We start from the raw sequence: 18881 nt of genomic DNA on the forward strand, positions 1-18881 counted from the left end.
GGCTAGTGCCAAGAGGATGTCTGGCATCAGCAGGAGAGCCAGGTCCGGGCACTTGGCCTGAGGAATTGTATGGTGAGAGGCACCGGGAGGGGGATTTGCTACAAGGGAATGACAAACTCTTTTGGCCACACTGCTCCAGCCAGCTGTAACCGGGGGTGGGTGCGGGTGTGGTGTTACAATGCGCTCAAACGTAGGACCTCCTACCTGCTTATAGGAAGGTCGGAGCCTTGTTTGTAAAGCAGGAAAGAAATGGATTTTTCCCAAGCTCACAGGTAGATTTAAATGAAGATTTCTGTCCCGGGCCTGCTTCTCAGGCAGCTCAGACGGGTTTCTCTTACTAGAGAACATTCTGAGAACAGTTTTAAGCTTACAGTCCAAGAAGGTAAAATATCTAAAAAGAGCTAGGGGAGAAAGATTAATAAACTGTCAAAAATTGTGACTAACAGGAAGCATCTGGTGTTTCCTCTTAACTAAAAATACAGGATTTTTAATGTTCCAAAAAACAGAGCAAAACTTTCCTGTTTAAGGGCATATCGTAAAGCTAAACTATGCCTAAGGACACAGAAGAAGCGTCTTTCCAGTCTGTAAGTGGAGTTTCTGCAGCACCTGAGTCTCCTGACGCTTTTTGGGAGGTCAAAGGTAGACATGAGATTTTCCGAGAAGCCTAAACTGGCCGGTTCCATCCTGTGCTCTCCAGCCACGTGCAGGTACCTGCAGGCACCCTCCCTCTCCCTTTTCAGGCAGCAAACACTGCAGAGTGAGCGAGTGTCTGTCTGTCAGTGGCTTAACACAGTCACATTTTCAAACAGAGCGCTTGGCACAACACACGGACAGTCCTGACTACACACAAAGCTACTTACCTTGGAGAAAAAGCCCGAAAAGGTTTGGGGATTTTCCATGAAAAATGCCGAGGTGTTCGCGGTCCTTAGTAGAAAAGAACAAGGAAGGCTGTTAAGCACAGTGGCAACCAAAGAAGTTGGTGGGGCCAGCCTCTAAAAATAAGACAACGGTTAAGTCACCAGATACTGCATGAAAGTGGCGATGGCTGCACAGAGCAGCAGCTGTGCACGATGCAGGGCACAAGGGACAAGCCACCGCACGGCCTCGGTCACCGGCGGGTGGGCACTGCCCTCCTCTGCTGCGGGCACGGGTAGCACTGGCCGCTCACCCCACAGACCGTGTGGGCGGGGGATCCTGTCCAAAAGGCCTGGCAACGCATGGAAGGAGACTAAGTGAAGGGAACTAAACAGCTGGCTGCTGCCTGGGCCCAGGTGGGACACTATTAAAAAAGAAAAAAAAAAAAAAACAAAAAACCAGGATTTTCTTTTGAGAGTCTGCTTGGAGAAGTGTGGCAGAGCCATCTGCCCCGCCAGCGGCAATTAACAGCCCTCCCCAGCAGCCCCGGCCTTGCCAGCTTCTTTGTAGGTTCAGTTCAAAACTCTGTGCGCATGCGCGCGCACACATTTGACCCCCCCCCCAAAAAAAAAAAAAAAGAGCAGCGTGACAGAGGCCAAGGACTTGGTCACTAAACAGTTACAGGCTCCTGAAACGAGAAGAGAGCTTCTGCATTGGAGTTTGTAGCAAAGACACCCAAATGGTAGATGAAGCCACAAGAACACATGAGAAATTCAGCGCCGGGGGCTTGTTCCTGTTACCTACAAGTTTTGTTCAGTGAAAGACGTGGGCCCGTGCAGCTCCACGGGAGCCGCTGCTGGGTTTTGCCGTGGGGTGCCATGGGGCCTCTGCTGCCCTCACCGCTCTACCCAGCGCCTCTGAACGCGCCTCTTCCCGAGGTCGGTGAAGGCAAACGCCGAGCACGAGGCCAGAGCTCACACACAGCGGCTGCCCCAGCTTTGGGCTCCACTACAGGATACCCAAATTTCCCCTGTGCTGCAGGAGACCCGAGGTAGCACTTCAGGCCCCTATTTACAGTTTGATCAGTAATGACTGACATCATAAACTCGCATTTTCTTTGAACAGATCTTCACTGCCTACCGATCCACCTTGACTCGGGCAAAACCTCAGGTGCAGGCTGCCCCTGACAGATGCTCTGTGCTTGTCAGTTCTGATCAGACCTGCTGACAGGACTTGGCCACGAGGCCTTTTCCACTGCATCCCCCCCCACCCCGCGTTACACAGCCTGCTCTTCGCCTGCCTTTGGCCTCCGTGCGAGCGCCAAGAACAAACGCCTCCAGCTCCCTCCCCACAGGCGAGTACTTACCCGTCGCCCTTTCTTTAATGCCCCCAGAAAGCAAATCCATTCTTCTTTCCAAGAAACAAACAAGGCACTGAAGCCATTTATCTTCCTCTCAACTTCAGCTCAAATTAAAATAGCAAAAGAAGGAATGATAATTGAGATCTTTTGGAGCTCAGCAGAGCTGCTGTCGGAGCCAAACCGCACTGAACTGCTGAGCAGTTCTCTCCTGCGGATTGCAGCGATGGAGGCTGCCCGAGTGCTCCCCAAGCGATTCACGGCGGGGCTGAGTCCTGCTGGTCACAAGAAACACCCGAGCTGCTGGGACAAAAGGAACGTTGCAAATTTCATTACCTTCACTGAAGTTTCCTCCTCACCACTTCCAAAACCTGGACTACGAAATCCCCCCTCCCCTGCTCCATCAACAGTAAAGAAGTCCCCAGAAATGTAGAAGCAGGAACCTACACCAGGAAAAAAGCTTCCCTGCCCTTCTACTTACTGCTCTGCTTCCCAGCCTCCTCACTTCATCTCCTCACCTGGAAGCAGAGGTCTGGGCACTGCCAAAGGTATCGGCGGTGCCACTGAGGGAGCTCTGAAATGCTGCCTCAGAAAAACAAATTCCTCCGGCCTCTCTGCAGGGATTCCCAGGCTGGAGACTTGCTCTCCTGGCACACAGAGCGCAGTGGGAAGCGGCTGACCCTCAGGATCGGAGCCAGGAGCTGGGCAGCCCCTGCACAGTGGTTTATTCTTAGTAATCTGAGGTCAGAAAAGAGCGAAATGGGTCAGGTCTGTAAAGCTTTCTGTAGCCAGTGGGGCTCTTAATGCTTGAGGCCAGCGATGCACCTGCTGAGCTAATCCATGGGCTACAAGCAGGGACTTCTACACACTAAAACGATGAAAACGGAGCAATAAACAAGGCAGCAGCAGTCAGAAGGAACGTGAAGGATGTAGAGCCTTTTTTTTGCCCCATGGATGGAGACATGAGCCCAGGGCAGACGGCTGGCCGAGACGATCTGAGAAGTACAGGCACACAGGCAGCTCCTGGGAATGTGGGAACAACTGAAAGGAGACGACACCAAGCCAGCTAAAATCTTCCCTTACAGCAGGGATACGGGTGTTTTGCCTTGAGATGTGAAGTCCCGATTCAGAAAAGCCTCTTACCTGCAGAGCTGGAATTAGAGCCCACGAGGGCCAAGGGAGGAGCTGGGATACCCCGGCCACACAGCGTCGGGTAAAGAAAGAGGGATCTCCAATGGGAAAGGGAGCCACTTTCCCCAGACCACTGACAGCATTTTTGGTACCACAGAGGTCCAGGTACTCAGTGGCAATTTACCTTTTAAAAATTAAAAGTTCAGCAAATACTTTTGTTTCATTTTCCCAGCCAAGGAACTATGCGATTAATAGACAAATCACACACTGAATGAAGAGCTGCTCGATCAGCTCAAATATATTGTAAAAAGTAATTACACATGCAAAAATTTCATACAAGCTTCTCAAAAGATAGTATCCAGTATATAAATGCTAGGCTTTACTGGCTTTTATAAAATTAAATTGCCACACTCTCCAACGTGCTTACTAAAGGCAATGTACGGCGATATTAGAAATATAAAGCTGTACAATCTACACCACAAAAAAAAATAATGACTGATTAAAATGGAGTAATAGTCGCAGCTGGAAGACAGGACTGATGGCTTTGAATTCTGTCAAGAAGTTTTTCTGCCACAGGTTTGAACTCTCTTTCCCAATATAGTTTGTGGTAGTCCCTTAAATCTGTGTCGAGGCTGTAATCCAACGCTACCTCTTCATCTGTAATCAAGGAAAACATCAGCATCAGTTCGGAATAAAAACAGACCCAACCATGTACTTTTTGATCACAGCACGGACAACTTATCAGTTGTGTATGTTGATGGCTTAAAAACAGCTCCATAGTTAACTAAGCACCACTGTCTGAGGGACTTTGCTTTAATTGAAGATAAAGGATGTCGAGGTCAGTAAAACAGTGGAAAGGGTATTGCAGGCTCTATTATTTTTACACCTCACAGCTGTAGCTAAACTCTGTCTCCGAGATCAAGCATTTACTGTGACTGTCTGCCTGGAAACTACTCAGGTTTTAACATTACTGCCAGCAGGTTTGCTAAAGTAAGTAATCAACTCGTCCAACTACAACCATGTTTTGCCCGGCACAAACTGCTTTGCCAGTCTAGTTCGTGAAGACTCTTTCAAACCGTATCCACTATCATCCTTAAAGAACATGAACCACACTGGTTACTGTATTACTGATGCCCTCCCTTCCTCGCAAACTTCATAAATAACGCGACGCTCTTAATAGAGGCAAGCAATCTTAGGAACGAAAGGAAGCCATCGCTCGTTATTCCCCCTCCATTTTGCCGGGCACAAACCCTTACAGACAAAAGAAATTGGTCTGCAACCAGAAACGTGCTCCTGAATCAGGAATCTACAAACACAACTGATGATGCTGAACGAATGCTTTCATACAGTTTAAGAAAGGATATTTGACTGCCTTTAGGCCAGAAACGGACCTAGAATGAAGATATAATCCTGCACCCAGTGGGCCACCATCTGTTACATAAATAACTCTGTCAGGGAGCTTACTGCGCGTTCACAGCAGGTAAAAGACAACTTGGAGCTGAAGAGAAATTTCAGTTACCCACATTTTGAGTCAAACTTTGTCTAGAAGAGAGACGCTCAAACAGTAACTATTCCCATTTGAAAGAATGCCAAGGTGCCTATGGAGAGCATATGGCCTGAGCTGCAACAGCTATACAGGAGGAGATGACATCGTTCTTGCATGGAGATGGGCTCCATTTCATGGAAAGTTACCACAACTGCTAACGATACTTGACTTCTATGTCACTACAGTGTTTCTAAATTATCAAAATTAAAGAGATGCTGATTGTGAGGTAGATTCCAAAAGGGTTTCTTCTTCTAAAGTCAAGAAGATTGACTTTAGGGGCTTTTTGTAATAAAATAAAGAGAAAAAAACCCCCCATATTCTTTCAAGAAGGAAGACATGTCCTATCTCTGCAGGAAGAAACCCTGTAATCAGAGATAAAATCCAGCCTCAGACATCAGATCTATATTTGATGGTATCACAGGATAATTTAGGTTGGGCAGGACCTCTGGAGCAGAGCCACCCTAGATGAGGTTGCTCTGGTCCGTGCAGTGTTAAGTACTGAACATCTACGAGGACGGAGACTGCACAGCCAATACTTGACCCCTGCCATGGTGGAAATTTCTTTTTTCGAATACTTAATTGCAACTTTTCTTATTGCAACTTGTGCCCATTAGCTCTTGTCCCATCCAATGGCGCAGTAGCCCAACATAAGTATAATGAATCTCAATAGCAGAGAAGTGGGAAATCGTGAAGAGGAAGATAAGGGATTATGGGTCTTGTTTTCAGGCAGAATTGCTTTGCCTACTCCTGAAATGATTTTTCTACACAAATTAGCTATCTTCTAACACAGAGCAAGAGACATTTCTCCCTTTCAGTGCCTGTGCCCCCCAGAAGTTGATTGAATGTTTATGGAATCACTGAGGTCAGGAATTCCAGCCTAAAAGAACAAGGGTCAGGACCAGTTCAAAAGCTGAAGTGTTGAACCAAAACAGGCGACTTCCCAAAGCGGAATGTGAGTAACAACTGGGGATCAGCGAGGATCAGTGTTCCACATGCAAGCTGTGCATCCTCAGATAATTTAATTTTCCCACGACCCTCCTCAAAACTAGCGAAATTGGGTACTGGCCAAACAGCATATGAACTGGCTGCAAGCCCAGGAAGAAGACAAGCACGTTGGGTCTGCATGGGATGGGGGAAGCTGAAAACTGGAGTACAGACTCTAGTCTGCAAGGGCTACCCATCCCTGTAACTCTGGTAAGAGTCCACGTTTATGGAGATTCCAAAATAACCTTCTCGAATGGGTAGTGGAGCTAAAGGTGAGCAGAAGAAAAGTCTAGGAAAAGAGAGGCAGAAAGAAGATTTCACTAAGTGACCAAACAGAAGAATGTTCTCAAGACAGAGGCTCATCTCCACATACTTCTGAGGAACTGGGGCAAGGCAAAGCTGCTGCCAGGGGCCTGGAAACACCAGCCTCCAGAAGCTCTGAGCCAATAAAGCGACGTGCAACTCAAGAGCAGCTGAAAGAAGGCAAATGACGGCGCCATTGGAAAGCAGTGCCACTGTGCCCCAGGCTGCTGGGATCAGGCAGGGAAAAAGAAAAAACAAATGTCACCTTCTGTCCAGCCTTTCTCGGGCCCAACATCTTTTCAGACTATTTCCACTCCCTTTTGGCTCCCTAATATCTTCTGTCATCTTGTGCCAGGTAGAGGAAAGAAAACTAAAGGGGAGGAGGCCAAGCACAGCAGGTGAGGCGAGGTGTCTGCTGTGCCACGTGCCGCTTTTTCCACTTCCTGAGGGCGTGCTGATGCTTAAGTACAGTCCACCGACTGTCGGCAGTTGCCTCCTGCTTCCTGAACGACAGAATCAGAGCAATGACGGTTCAAGGCTGTTACGGGATACAATGGGAGGAGGAAGATGTAGGCCAATATTACCCAGCTGCTATTACTAAAATTTGTTGGCTCTTCACACCAAGAGAAACCAGATCCAATTAACAGGATGCGCTTTTTCTACAGCTACTCTTTTGACTGCAGTGTGAAGAAAGATCACCCTTCTGATTTAATTCTGACATATTTTTAATTAATTGTCATTACAGTTGCATTACAATTGCAATTGTCCACGAAATTCCGGTTCACAAAAGCTGTATTAGTTAATGAGAATTCCAATTACTACCCAGCCTGCACTCTGCAGTCAAATTAATTGCTGGAATAAGCAGTGTTAAATGCAGAGGAAAAAATAAGTAAGAATCTTCCAAAATAAAGACATATATTCCTTGCTGCATGCCAGAAAATTCAAGGATGATTGTGGCTGTAAAGTTTACGGTTCTGCTGCAGAATGTTAAAAAGCGCATTAATGATCTTGAAACACTGAGTATTTTCAGAAAAATAGATGGAATTACTGCCCACGTTAAGATATGCTCTACCATAGCAAGGAATGTGATGCAAGGAATGATTAAAAAATGAATAACAGTAATTCTGCTATAACTGGAAAAAAGTCCTCACAAATCCACTCACTTTTCTGATTGTCTACAAACAAAAGAGACCGGGGGATCTCACTTTCTATCTGGGTCTGACTAACACGCAGCCTTCACAGCACGCATACAGCTTTAGTAAATTTCCAATTAAAACTAAATCAAAATTAGTTAAGGCTTGCTTCAATTTCATTTACATTTTAAAGATATTTTAGAAATATAATCGCAAATGACCTACCCAAAATAAAATCCTAACCAACGCAGTGCTCATAAAATAAAGGAGGAAAATTAAATATAGTGACTATAGGACTATTACAGAGCAATTACACTCGGTGGAATTCGAAGCAAACATCAACGTGCAGATGAAAAGATCCAACTGGGTAAGCGAATCAGGGTCTTAACATTCACTTGCAGGCACCTTTCAGCCTGTGTTTGTGGAGGAGCACACCCTGCCTAGCTTTAGGGAGCAGGTGAGAAATTGTCAGGATGTTGCCCTGTCCCACAAGGAGATCGTGGTGAGAGAAGAAGGGCGGCCAAGGAACTCTTATCACAAGCAGAAGGCTCGTCCCGTCGCACCACACGGCCCTCCAACTAAGGCAAAAAGCCATATTCCCGCCAGCCCGGTGCTGTACAGTAATCCCATGCATCAGAGCCGAGCCCCTGCTTCTGTCAGTACCTGCAAGGACCTTTGAGGCCAGAAGGGCCCACATCCAGTGAAAAGGAAGTTTTGTACTGAAGGTCTACGGGACAAGTTGGCTCAAGCAGGCAAAAAGGCAACTGGTGAAAAGCATTAGGGGCACTCGGCGAACTAGACAAACTGGAGTGGGGAGTGACGGCGGCCAATTCCACCTTGGCAATCTGTAAGATCTGAGGGAATGTGCCGAATGGCAGTAGACCACTGTGTTGCTGGATAGTCCGTGCCGGCCAACCACTTAAAGCCACATGACGGACTTCCCACCCAAACTAACACTGCTTCGATTTTGCTCCTATTTCTCTTATTAAGGAAAAGAGACCAAGATGATGAATCTCACCTAAGAGCGATGTGAGCAGCACCAGCAACGTGTTGGCATCTTCTCCAAAGCATGAGGCTGCACTTGTGATGTTTTCACTGTAGTTCCACAGGGTTTTGCATATCAAACAAGCCAACTGCCAGTCTGCTGGCCCAAAGTCTTGTAAACAGTCAACTAACCTGTCAGTGTCAAACAAAAACAGTGGTTTGCTCCATGTAGGTTTCTCCTAAGCCCTTCAAAATCTGGCAGTCTAGAAGTGTATGCTGACTCCATGAAAGTTTGCAGGAAAATTCTATGTTAATAAGCTTAAGATCCTACTTTCTTCCTCAGTAACTCCCCCCTTTTCATTTAGTCTACTTCCCTAATGATGTGAACATGCCTTTTGTCTATACATCTACGCGTATGCCTGCCTGCATCTGTCCATCCCCTATAGCTTTTTAACCCAACTGACCAATTTCAAATCACGTACATCACAAATGTAGCCATCTCAAAGACACTAAAATTCCATGACAATCTGTCCCAAATCTGTGGCTACCACTAGAGCAGCAAAGATTGCAATGCGAGCCAAACCTTACCAGGCACCAATAATTCATCTGCAAAAGATGGTATGAATGCAGAAAAAGCTTCAGTCAGAATATCCAGCTTATCGTGCATCAGAGGATCTGACCAGAAGACAAATCCAAAGGAATTTGCTCCTTTCATGACTCACAGAATTACCTCTTACATTCAGTGAAGTCTGACTGTTTTGCAGATCTCACCCCTTCCTGCATTTCCTCAGCCTGCACTCCCAACGGACTCCTCTCAGAAATGCCAGTTTTACAAAGAACCATTAGGTTCTTGACCTTTCTCCCAATCTCACTTCCTTGCAGATACCAAAACACAGGCTAGATCATAAGCAGGACTCGGAAATTAAGCTATAACTTTTCTGCCTGCACCAGCTGACACGCAGTATCTATCCAGAGTTCCCATTACCAAACAGCAGCGTTCACAAGCCCTGGGGCAGCAGAAAGTAAATGCTGTTTTTCACCTGCAGGTGACCTCGGTAATAGTAATCCTTCACCGCTGTTCTCTTCCCCGGCCCTGTGACCCCCTCTTTCCCTTACTTCTCCACTTCACTGTGAGATTTATAAGCTGGTGATTAGTAAAGGGAACGCAGGAGAAGTACTACATTCAGGTATGGCTGAAAATAGCAGTAATTGAAAAGCAATCAAAAGGAGGTTTGCTTTTTTTCTCTCCTCTCTGAAGGCAGTCATTGTGGAAGACCAGGAGGCATCTAATGAAAAGCCAAAAGAACTTGCCCTAATTTTTTGAAGTTTAACTCCCTGATGAGACTAATTCCATGTTTTATTAGGGCCACTATATATTGGTACATAACCTCATTTCCAAAAATCCACAGAGCTAGTTTGGCACAGTGAGGATGACCTCCTTAACAATCACTTGCAAACTCTCTAGATTTATTCCGTACTGTTACTGTTTTTCCTTCCTTCTTCACGAATTTTCCGACAGAGCACAGAAAATTCTATATTCTGTATAATTCTATATTCTACAGAATGTTCTATATTCTATATAAAAGAAATTTCTAACGTTTATTATTCAATTTCCCTGTAACTTATTCTTCTTTTCAGCTTTATATTTTGTAAGTTAACTAGAACATGGGAAGGAAGGATGAGCAGACTATGCATTGTTTACACTGTATAAAAAAGTAATTACACAATGTATGAACAGGAAAGCATTTCAAAGTTAGGCATATTGTTTCATAAACGTGGCTTGTATCAACTGCTTTAACAAGCACAGGAACGCGACCTTTCATGTTGCTCCAATTAAGCTGGATCTGCTATCATCTGTACATCAAAGCCGCAAGTGAGGCATCCACAGCGGTATTTCAAGAACTAATACCATTTACAATATAAGCACCTTAAACTTGAACTCTCAGAGAGAGGAAACTCAGGAGCTATGCTCTCCCGAGCATGGCTACATCAGACAGTTTTCCCTACAGTACTGAGTAGTTACAAAAATCGCAAGAGACCACGTGGGATGTCACAGTTCCTGAAGTAACCTTCACACCTACCACGGGTACACATTAATGGTGCCTGTTAACTGTAGCCCGCATAGGATCCAGTGAAGTCAAACATAAGCAGCTACTGCAAAGCCATGCCTTAGTTGCTTTGCTGTACGGTACTCTCCTCTGCTGTATATATTGGGAGGATCTTTGGAAGTTTATTCCATGGTTTTGGGCTCTGCAGTACACTAACCACTCTAACGCTTTTGCAAAAAACATACGACAGAATATGAAAGGCTCTTTCTTGAAGAACATTAGATGCTGAATATCTATTAAGTATTTATCCTTATTACCAGCTATTGGCCCAGTAAAAGAGAAGAGAATCTGATTGAAACTCAGTCTAAACTACTCAAAATTGTCTTCTTTTTGTAAGCATAATCAGGAACTTACTTTCCAATTCCTCCTTCTTCCATCAGAAGAGCTCGTTTGTTCTTATCTACTGTGAGATTGAGCAGAACTCCACAGGCAGAAAAACAGACATCTTGGTTCTTGGCGTCAAGCAAAGCAATCATGAACTTGTATACTGGATTGTAAAGAAGGAAACAATATTATTGGGAAGATGGACTTACCATGCAGGTGGCACTACAAGATACTTATTAAATGTGTATACTTAGAAAGCAGTCAAATGCAGGATACCCTACCCCAAAATTTAACCTTGTAGCATATTACTGTGACATTTGCAGAGTAGGCACGTGACCCAGAGTAACAGCCATTATTACGTCATGCTGAACACCAGTTTTCTTCAAAGCAACGCATACAAAATTCTAGTTATAAAAATACACCAAAGTAATGTGAAAATCCAACCAGAAGAGGTTAAGTCGAGCAAACTGAATTACAGCTTATTTCTTAAGAGCATCACCCTCCTCTCAGTTGCACGGTCGGCAGAAACCGCTAGGATTTGGCATTTGGCACTCAGAGAGGGAAGTTCTTACCTCCATGAGTGGCGGGGTTGCCCTAGACTGCACCAAGTCCAGCTGGAACTGCTGCAGCCTGGGGCTCCTGCGGGAGACGGGCGAGAAGCAGAGGCTGGACGTGCAGCACCTCGCAGCACATGCTGTTCTGAGCTCAGCAGGCAGTGGAAGGCAACCCCGGCGAGGGAGTCAGGCTTGCCTAATGGAGAGGCAGCCCTTAGCTCTTCTTCCTGAGCTTGGCACACCGACACCACGGTCTCTCCCAGGTGGGCCCTTTGACTGAGTTTCTGTCCTTTGACTGAGACAGCTCATCAGCCACCAGTTAAGTGTCAGTTATCCCTTTGCGGATACCTTCTCCCCCAAAAGCGGTGGTATGCCCACCCTTGAAAAGAAGGCGTCGTATATTATGGCATATCACCTCGCTTTCAGCACTGAGAGGTAGCTACAAAAAATGTACAGTCAACTGGTGTTTAATTAAACTTATGACACACTTTCTATGGATAGCAAGAAGTTGCCGTTTTTCCCAAAGCTCTTTAGACACCCAAAGCAAAAGGACTTGAGAAGACTTGTATCCTACTTCACCCAGAGGCAAACAGGAGGTCTCTGTGTTGAGGCAGTCAAACATCTTCAATGCATGCTACAAAGTGCTAACAAGCTGTTGAACATGGGAATCAAAAATCTGTGATAATGGAGCTAAATGGGAATTTAGCTGGATTTTTATTTTATATCATATCACTACTAACCTGTAGGATTTGGAAAAACTGAAAGAGTGAAGGGAAATTTCAGAATTAAGAGCTTTAGGAAAAACAGGGGGTTTGTAGTATTTTTCTTTGTGAAGGCACCATGGCATGTTTTTCCTGCTCCAATATTTCCGTTTTAATGAAACTGAAATAAAACCGTATTTACAACGATAACTCTCGGATTCTAACATTTGCCTAACTTGCAAAACATCAGAGAATACTGCTTCCACCCTTTAACTAAGACAGCTTATTAACAATCTTTTTAGAACTATGGACATTTAAAAACAGGACTCCTACAAATGCAAAAGTAACTCACTCTTCTTCTGCATGATGAAGTCACAGATCTCATGATACTGGGAAAGATTGCCAAAGACTCTGACAGCCTCTACAACTCCATCCATACTGTTGCTCATTAACAGCTTTAAAAGCACTATTGGTTTGCAGAGAAACGAAATAAAAACAATTACTTGTATACCACAAACATGTGCTTGGCTTTTTATCCATAAATATCAGAATGCAAGCAGCAACGGCAATAAATGTAATATATGGGAACAGTTGTCTATCTGCCTGGTTGCAGTGAAGGGGTTGAGGTGATGGTAGAACAAGAGATAAACTGTGCAGGGCTTTGAAGATGAGACAAAGAGCTCCAACATGGGGCTAAATGCAAAGGAACAAATGAGGAGTTACGAAGATAGTCTAAGCACAGTTGTAATAATGGGAGCCAGTTTTGCTATACTGTTTTGAGTGGGCTCATGTGAAAATGCAGGAAGACAAAGAAGAAACAAATGTTGTAATATATAAGAAAAGTGATTTAGATCCTGAACAGATGGTCTTATGGTGGGATGTCTCCTAAAACTCACATTATTTTCTGACATTAGCTCTATTTTCCCTCAGTGCTGCTATAACAAGCAAACACAGTTTCTCTGAACAGCTACTTAATATTGCCCCTGGTCCAAAGTATTTACTTGCTTGCTGCTTTTCTGCTTAGCGGTTTCACATACAATTAGCGTGTAACTTCAGGGGACAGAATGAGACCTTCTACATGATGGTAACTCTTCCTAGGAAATGCTGGTTTTCCGTGCACGGCAAAGGAGTGATGTTACAGAAGTTACATTTATCGATCCTCTGTGAGAATGAAGTGAACCACTGAAATCAGTCCATCATATAAAGGACTCAAATCAGTCAACCCTTCTACCACAGAAAAGTGAGAGAGAGAAATATAGAAAAGAGGTTGGCTTCATTCCCATTACTTCCTTTTTTGAATGGTCCAATACTGAACATGCTTTGAACTTGTCTTAAGCAGACATCTGACATCATTATTTTTTGTCATCGGGATTCACCACTTGTACCAAACAGCAAGTATTCTCAAAATGTCTCCTGGAGGAGGAAGCCTGCTGGTCTTCCATCAAAAGGTCTCCTCCCTCCTCAGTTCAGGCAGAGGAAAGGTGATGGGACTGGTTCCACATGCTAACCATGTTTTTAACAGGAGAGGGAGAGCAGATGGGAGAGACAGAGAAGTCATTTGTTTCCACATTTCTCTGACCACCAGTAAGAGACAGCTGGCTTATGGGTGATAAAACGACTTGTGCCAGAACAGCAGAACTGTTACCTAGAGAGATGATGTCTACCAGTCAGGGCACTAGGTTGACAGCCAGAATATTTTTTTCTACTCCCCATTCTACCTGTTGTGCCAACTTCAGGCTCCATCTCTCCTCCATGTCTTGTCTGTTTAGACAGAAACGTATGCAAGACAGACTATCTGTCTTTTGTATAACACTAACACAATGAGTCCCAGAACTCAGATGCAGTTCCTACACATCACTAAAATGTGATTTGTCCATACTGTCAGAGGGGAGAGAATCACACAACTCCTATACTGCCAATGGGTTTATAAGCCAGAAACAGACATAAATCAGATTTTGCAAGTTTATAAGGTACTAAGAAGAAAAAAAAAAAAAAAAACAACTTTGTTACCATACTGCAATTAGAAGTAAAAAGCAACATGATTATTTTGGCTCCGGTATATATGTGGATTTTGAACAAGTCTGGCAAAAATTGCTAAACAGAAAACAATATGGCAAATTCCTTTTGGGAGGAAAAGAAGAGGTTTTGTCAGCCACCTAACTATTTTCACATGAGTCACAGAACTATGTTCCAAAAGAATGAGAAAACATTATGGGAAGAATTTAGTCCTATGAACTTTCTATTCCTGCAATATACCACAAAACATTATCAGTGTCTTTATTTTCTGTAGTGTTAAAATATAGCATGAATAACTTCCACTTTCAGAAAGCTATACAAAAAGTACTAGTTTAAAAGTCCTTACTTTCAGCAATGTGTAGCTTCTTGTCTTGAACAGCAGAACTCTTCATTTTGTAGTAGGATAAGTTGTTGATTGTTGTTGCAGCATTGATGACCAACTCCTCACAGTCATCAACTGACTTGCATTCTGGTAGTAAAAAAACACAAAGACGTATGTGGATACGCACACGCACATGAGTCTAACTTAGCAGTGCATTATATCTCAGAAGAAAATTGAATCATAGTTGACATGGCCACTATTACAAACAACTATTCTGTTTTTCAGTAATACAGCAGAAGCTAACAGGAACAGCTGATCCAAAAATGGCAATACAAAAATCACTCTTTCCAACTCTTCTACGAAGGCAACATGGTTTAAAATCTAGTTAGTTAAGACATTTTACAGATCCTATTTGCTGTTTTAAGATGGAACCGAGGAGAATACACATGCAGAAATAGGCCTGCGGGATCAACAAATACCAAGGTCTACTATACTGAAATGAAAAATGGGGAAAAAAAAGGGGAAAGAAAAAAAAAAAAAAGAGACTTCTTCAACAATATTTGAAAGATTCTCTCTCTTAATGCTCCTGACAGAATGTTAAGCACTGTAAAATTACACCAGGAAGTCTGAAAGCTGCATATACCGATTTATCTGAGGTTTCTGGCCTCAGAAACCAAGAGTGAAGGAAATAAAAGAGGGGTAAATTCACAGGGAGAGAGAACATTTTGTAGTAAAATAATTGATACAGTGCCCAGGAAGAGGGGAGAGTGGCAGGGAGAAGCTTTGAGGCTCAAAAGCGCTTACACAATGATTGAGACAATTCCAACCCAGGAGGCTCCTACAGGGCTTAGGACAGTACAGATGAAGTTGTGAGTCTGCCTTCTCGAATCCCCCATGGCTGGTGGCTAAGGCTCATAAGCTAACATATAATCAGGTTGATTGTCTTTACATAATATTTAATGTTCTCATCACACACTAAAATATACTGAGTTCTTTGAGCCGGATCTTGTCACTGCTAAACTCTGTTATGGGGAGAAAGACTGCACAGTCCTAGTCTGTAATCAGATTTACAGAGATCAGTAAGTGGTAAAGGAACTGGAGTTCTAAGCCTGCGTTTGGAAGGAAAGGGACGCTCTCTTCCACCTGAAATAAATAAGGTTGGAAATCTGAAAAAGAAGAAAAATAAGAGCAAGTTTTTCAAGGAAGCTGAAAGTTAAGGGTGCAGAGAAAAAGAATACTTAATCCAGAACAGTCACAAAACCTGCAAAGCTTAAAAAACCCCACCACCAAACACATGTATGCAGCACCTGATAAGAACGGACTTCCCTTAAATACGAACCCTCAGTGAGACGTAAAATAAAATGTTTCCTTATCCTTAATGATCATATCTGCAAATCTTATCACTTAATGAAACACTTCTACAACGTCTTTCCCCAGACGTTAAAATGTCAGTACCAAAGCAGCAATGCTTCCACTGTCTCAAACGGGCATTCTAGATAAAACAGTTTATGAACATCAGCAGATTGGCTTTGTTATTTTAGCAATGGAACCGATTTAGTTACGGCTCAACCTAGATAAGAAGGTCAAGTAGAAAAATTCTAAACTCTCCTTACAGACTGAAGAAAGATAACACACACACCAGATTTTATTACCTAGTACTGTAACAAGTAATTCTACAATACGATGGGCAGCTGCCAGAGCTGCTCCTACACTGGGATGAATGGAGAGGTTGGCCAGCACTCTTATCAGTTTTATCAGAACATCTTCTGCTTCCGAAGGATGCTTTGGGTGGTTTTTATCTTCCCTTCCTCTTTCATGGTACCGTTTCTGTGCATTCAAATCAAGTTCGTGGTAGGTTTGGAATAATGATATCAAGGTGTTAACACTTCCTCTTTCTTTAAAAAATTGCTCACGGGCCTGGTTATTCTTTTCTGTTAAATTACCAAGAATGAAGATGATACGGATAACCAAATCCTGCAATAAAATAAATAAACCATATTACATGGAAAATATCAGAATCTATTAGCTGTTTAAAAAGAAGATAATACTTAATTTGCTTCACAATTCAGTTAATAGCAGGTCCAGAACAACTGAAGGAATGCCAAATACAGCAACTAGAAATAATTTTTTATGCTATTTTTCATAGCACCATTTACGGAAGAAATCAAAAACAACTGACAGAACTAGTATAGCATTGGGGTAATATGGGATATACTTAGTATAGGTCATCTATTTTTACCAAGCCCACAGTAATCTGAAAACATCTTAAAACAGCACTTTATATAACTAGAATAATCATACGGGCCAGAGCTTACTAATCTTGCAAGTAAACAAATGTCAGTTGTGATGGCCAAAGTCGACCACATTCTCTTCTTCTCTAGGACTGCTATCCATCGTAGAGATTAAACTCCTTCCCCTTGATTTTTTACTGTTAAATCCATGTTATTTCTCACTTATTTCCTTGTTAAGTCCAATTACTTCACGATAGCCGAATTATTTGTTCCAGATTTTTACCAGAAATGTAATGTAAACTAACTAGTCTGTTATTGCCCTGTTTCTCCTCTTTCTCCTTTTAAAGACAGGTGTCATACAGCCTTGCCATCCTATGTAATTTTTCAAGAATCCCAGAGACATTATCCCTTTCTGTCCTTTTGTAAACACCAAAGGGTAAATTTCATCAGGCCTAGCTGGTTTGAAGACACTCAAATATGCTCCAGCTCATTTTTTAGTGATAAAAGAACTCAGGCTGAAGTACAGATTAATCATTTGAAGTACAGATCAATCATTTGATCATACTTAACCTTTTCAGAAAAAGAACCAAATAAAGGCATTCCACACTTCATTATTCACAGTGGCATCTGTCAATAATTCTCATCTTCTTCTGAACACTGCAGCAATTATTTCCTTATTGCCTTTTCACTATTAAGGTACTATAGGAAGTTTTCTTGTTTCTTTTTATGTCCCTTTCTAGTTGCATCTCATTTTGTGCTCTGGTGGGGTTCTTTTCTGATTTTGGTTTTGTGTGTTCTTGCTACCCTTTTATTCTTATCATTGCTAAGTGAGACCTACTTTCTATTTTTATACTGTATCTTGAGATCTTGTGATTTAACCAAGTTGCTCTCTTACAGCACTTTTTATCCCTGCCCTTCAGTGGGATATAGATATAGAATTACATCTCTTGTTGCTTCATTTTGGACATACTGAGAAACAGCCTTTGTTTTTTTGCAAGACTAGTGGATCCTAACTGAATGGCATTCAACAACATCCCCATCTTTTTCTTATCCACCTGTATGGAAGAAGAAAAAAATAAATTCTGTAAGTCTGAACTAACCAAAGTATAAACTAATTAAAACACTTGCCTCTGCCACTTGCATCAAAACCTATTCATTTCCAAAAAAAAAAAAAAGTCCACTGCTTTATCTTAGCAGTACAGGTAAAGCAACGGCATTTCTTCAAGTACAGCACGGCCATCTACCCCGAGCTGCTCAACTGCTGTACTGGCACTAACCTAGACTTTTGCTAAACAATTTATATGCTGGTTTTCTTCAAATATAAAAGTTATATTCACAGATATTCTAATCCTTCCTGGTATTAATAATGTAAGTTAACCAGGCACAGTCCAACTTGTTAAATTACACATACTAATACTGAAGGAAAAAAGATGTGCAAGCAGCAAATCCTTCTTTCACACATGCCTTCATCAATAAGTTTCAGGTCTTAAGCCTGTGCCACAAGACATTGACAATAACATCCTCTTAGGGTCAGGAAGATGAATGCTATCCCTGAATATGACAAGCAGGCAGTCTCCTAAGTGAGGAATAGGTTCTCGTAGCCATGTATTTAATACGATCACTCTGTAGGACCCACTTCCACTTTTTTTTTAACTAGGCATCCTATTTTTGCTAGCATCTAAATGTCATCAAGACAAATTTTTATGAACATTTATGACTAACCACTAAGAGCTTTCACCTTTGCTGGCACAACCCCCAATTCACAAAGGCTGTAAGAATTTGAAACAAACAACTGATGAATCAGAAGAGAGAAGTGAAAAAAAGCAGGCAGTCTAGTTTGACTCGTTTATATTGACTTTCTAATTTTGGTCAAAACAGTATCAGCCCAGCAACAGCTCTACCCAATCAGAAAACAGACAAACAGGTACCGTACAGCAATCAACTGATATTTTGAGAAGTGTGATCTCAACTGTGCTTTCCACCTACAGGCTAGCAAAACAAACTTATAAAATACTTCTTTTTAGCTACGCGCATCCGGTTTTAATAGCGTATTACTGAAGTTTCATTACCTTCCAGTGACAATTTAAGTAGCAGAGTCAAAGAGAAAAGCTGGTACAACTTCTCCTGAGTAGTATAATACCCAAGGGTTTGTATTATTTTTGGCTATATTTCTTTAAATGCTCATAGAGTAAGCACTGCAAAAGAAGCACCAACTTAGAATTGCTGTGTAAAGAAATACATGTAGAGATGAATGACATTTTGAAACTTCTTGCAAGACTAAACCTGTACAAGGCCCATGGGCCTTTCTGTACATAACAAAAAAAATCAGTAT

General features: G+C 42.7%; 1 protein-coding gene across 12 annotated transcripts in view; it reads right to left on the bottom strand.

Moving 5' to 3' along the window:
- Positions 1-18881, bottom strand: part of ARMC2 (armadillo repeat containing 2) — a 114305-nt gene that overhangs the window by 2834 nt on the left and 92590 nt on the right. For 8 of the 12 annotated variants that reach the window (XM_063329814.1, XM_063329823.1, XM_063329822.1 and 5 more), the window contains 7 exons: positions 15971-16292; positions 14343-14465; positions 12333-12446; positions 10756-10888; positions 8328-8485; positions 2222-4000; positions 861-1279 (listed from right to left, as the gene is read on the bottom strand). In XM_063329814.1, the coding sequence (XP_063185884.1) occupies positions 3843-4000; positions 8328-8485; positions 10756-10888; positions 12333-12446; positions 14343-14465; positions 15971-16292 (1008 nt within the window). In that variant the 3' untranslated portion in view covers positions 861-1279; positions 2222-3842. Of the gene's footprint in view, positions 1-860; positions 1280-1504; positions 4001-8327; positions 8486-10755; positions 10889-12332; positions 12447-14342; positions 14466-15970; positions 16293-18881 lie in introns of those variants that run through there. The other 4 variants (XM_063329818.1, XM_063329816.1, XM_063329824.1 and 1 more) reach the window with 4 other exon arrangements.

The sequence above is a fragment of the Chroicocephalus ridibundus genome, chromosome 3 (genome assembly GCF_963924245.1).
Source record: "Chroicocephalus ridibundus chromosome 3, bChrRid1.1, whole genome shotgun sequence".
Taxonomy (NCBI): domain Eukaryota; kingdom Metazoa; phylum Chordata; class Aves; order Charadriiformes; family Laridae; genus Chroicocephalus; species Chroicocephalus ridibundus.